At 46.9% G+C, this 2673-nt stretch overlaps 1 protein-coding gene across 1 annotated transcript; it reads right to left on the bottom strand.

Annotated features, from left to right (window-relative positions):
• Window positions 1–770: 770 nt before the first annotated feature.
• LOC129065355 (transcription factor E2F6-like) lies at window positions 771–1430 on the bottom strand. Its single transcript, XM_054566618.1, has one exon. The coding sequence runs from the start codon at window positions 1395–1397 to the stop codon at window positions 771–773; it is 627 nt and encodes a 208-aa protein (XP_054422593.1). The 5' UTR covers window positions 1398–1430.
• Window positions 1431–2673: the final 1243 nt, after the last annotated feature.

Raw genomic sequence — 2673 nt, 5'->3', positions numbered from 1 at the left:
CTGAAGTCATGCCTTACAATCAATTAAGCCGCTATGTGACTTCAGGATTAGGTCATGACACCGGTTGACTCAGACACTGTAACTGTAGGTGGCCTGAGACACGAGTCCAGCACTGGGAACCATGCTGAAATCCCATTAAAACCATTAACTATGTACAGCATATTTACAGTACATCCCTATGGAAACGTTTGGAAAAAAATTCTCCTGTAACCTTCATTCAGAGGACTGCACACAAATCAAAGAATTTGTTGGTTTTTATATGTACATTATGTTGGCTGTACAACAGTGAAATGTTTCACTTGGACACACTTTGGAAGCAGTCAATGCCATACACATGTATACAAAGACACCGCATTGAGATGCATGTATATACCAACGTAATAATACACGGCAGTTAACTGCAGCCACGCACCTGTGTAAGGCCGTTTCTTTTGTTTTAAGGACAGAATCCTTGAAGGAAGGTGCAGAGTTCAGGGCCATTTCAGACCGACCCGTGTGTTTTAGTAAATACTCTTTGTGACGAAGTTAGTTCAGAGTGCAGGATGTCTATTTCACTTAGAAAAAGCAGGGAATAATTACAAAGAGTTGTTTTCGAATGCAGAAAACATAATGATCCAGTAATGTACAGTAAGTAGTGAATGACTCCGAAACACTAGTGGCGTTGATGCTGCTACTACCTGAAAACGAAGAAACTCCTGAGAACCGAATTTGATGCATAGTACATCCATACAGGATGTTCCCCAAAGAGCCCACACGTGAATTCTCAAATCCTAGCAGTCGCTCACTTCAAGCAATTCTTCACTTTCCTGTGGAGGAGCTTCTTTCTCATCGGGGTGTTCAGGATGTTTGCTTTTAGGTGAAGAGGTCATTGCATTTTCAGACACGTTATTACTTGAGCGCTCCTGCTTTGGTTGAAACAAATAGACATCAATGGGCCCTTTGGTGCTCCGTATACGCAGGGCGATAGAGTCTTCTTTGGGAGATGGAATCTCCAGTGTGGTTTCTGCTGGAGCTTTAACCGCAATAGTCATCTGTTCACGGAATGCTCGAATGCTCTGAACATCTTGGTACGTCACATATGCTAGTCTTTCATTGTCTTTGTCATCTGTTAATGCAAACAACTGCTGAGCACAATCCTTAAGTAAGTCATCCAGAGCACGTTCCTGTGCCGTTAACTCACTAATTTCGTCATGCAGCTTCTTCTGAGTGGGCGATGGTCCCAAAGTGTCGATATCAGGTCCTATCCATCGAATATGGTTCTTCGATATTTTTTCAACCATGTGGATCCCATGTAAGACACTGGTGATATCATACAATCTTCGTTTCGGTACTCCCAGTATGGGCACAATCTTCTTTAAATGAAGAATACCCCCGGGAGCATTTTTGACGATATCCATAAATTTTTGAGTGGTCACGAACAGTGATGAATCAAAACGAGACTTCATCCATTTTTTAGATTTTGCCGCGGGCGCTACCTCGGCATCATCCTCTACATCCCCTTCTGGTGGGCGCAGGACGGCCACGCAGGCGCTGTCTCGGCAGCAGTGGCGCTGTGGCTCCATGGCCAGGTCCACGGCCGAGCTGGGCACCTTCTGCACACGATACTGCCCACTCACGCTGTCCGGCTGGTCACCCATCGCCCTCAAACTGCGCCCTCACGCCGCGGCCCTCACGACCCGCGAACTCTCTCACCTTCTCGAGGACCCGCCGGAAGCTGCCGCCAACTCGCCAGTCCAGAGCGAAGCACCAACAGGGCTTCCGGCCAGCTGGCAGACGTAACGGGCAACGCCGAGTGGCCAACGAACAGGCCACCGCACCACAGCCCACAGCCCCGGGAGCTACAAAGAACCCCCGGACGCCCGGCCCACCGCCTTTGCGCATGCGTGCTGCGCCGCCTGCGTGTGCGCCCCGCCGCCCGCACTCGCGCTGCGCCCCCCACGTGCGCGCCGCGCCCCCACGTGCGCGCCGCGCCCCACGTGCGCGCCGCGCCCCACGTGCGCGCCGCGCCTCCCTCACGCGCACTGCGCCGCGGGCTTGCGCAGTGGGCCGCCCCCAGTGCGCATGCCCGCCGCTGTCAGACCACCTCGCCTACAAACCTCCTCTTCTTAAAATATGAGAGAAAACGAACAAGGTGTGTGAGTACCCGATGATACCTAATAAATGAATGCATCACAGACTAACAATACTTCTTTAGGTGTTTTGTTGTTTTTTTGTTTTTTCATTAGAGATACACTGCATCAACGAACGGAACCAATATTAAAAATTGTTACAAATGGTACTATTTAGTGATTCATTCTAAGGAAAAAGGCAAGGATGAAAAATGTAAAATATTATTTCAGCAGCTATTCCCCAACAGTAAATAAATATTACCTGTATGCAAAATAGATACTATCCTGGAGTTTTTGCCTTATTCTTTATTTTCTTGATTAAAGGCATTTTTTTCCAAGGAGGTGATAAGGATACCTCAATATTAAGAACTATGTGGAATATAATGCTAGTCATGATTACAGCACCTACATTTAACTTCACCTTTTAATTACAAATCTAATTGTTAATGTGAGAAACTTAAAGCATGTATGGAACATGTTCAATTTATACTCCCTTGCTGTTTACTTGTATTTCAAGCTATTCTTCAATTAAATATTGTCAAACATGACCAAGATGTAAACATGT

The sequence above is a fragment of the Pteronotus mesoamericanus genome, unplaced genomic scaffold (genome assembly GCF_021234165.1).
Source record: "Pteronotus mesoamericanus isolate MK-2021 breed Mesoamerican mustached bat unplaced genomic scaffold, CSHL_Meso_final contig_177, whole genome shotgun sequence".
NCBI classification, from domain to species: domain Eukaryota; kingdom Metazoa; phylum Chordata; class Mammalia; order Chiroptera; family Mormoopidae; genus Pteronotus; species Pteronotus mesoamericanus.
This window is presented reverse-complemented; position numbering and strand designations above follow the sequence as displayed.

Excerpts from the sequence above, each read along its gene's own strand:
- LOC129065355 (XM_054566618.1), bottom strand. The coding sequence starts at position 1,397 with ATGGATATCGTCAAAAATGCTCCCGGGGGTATTCTTCATTTAAAGAAG.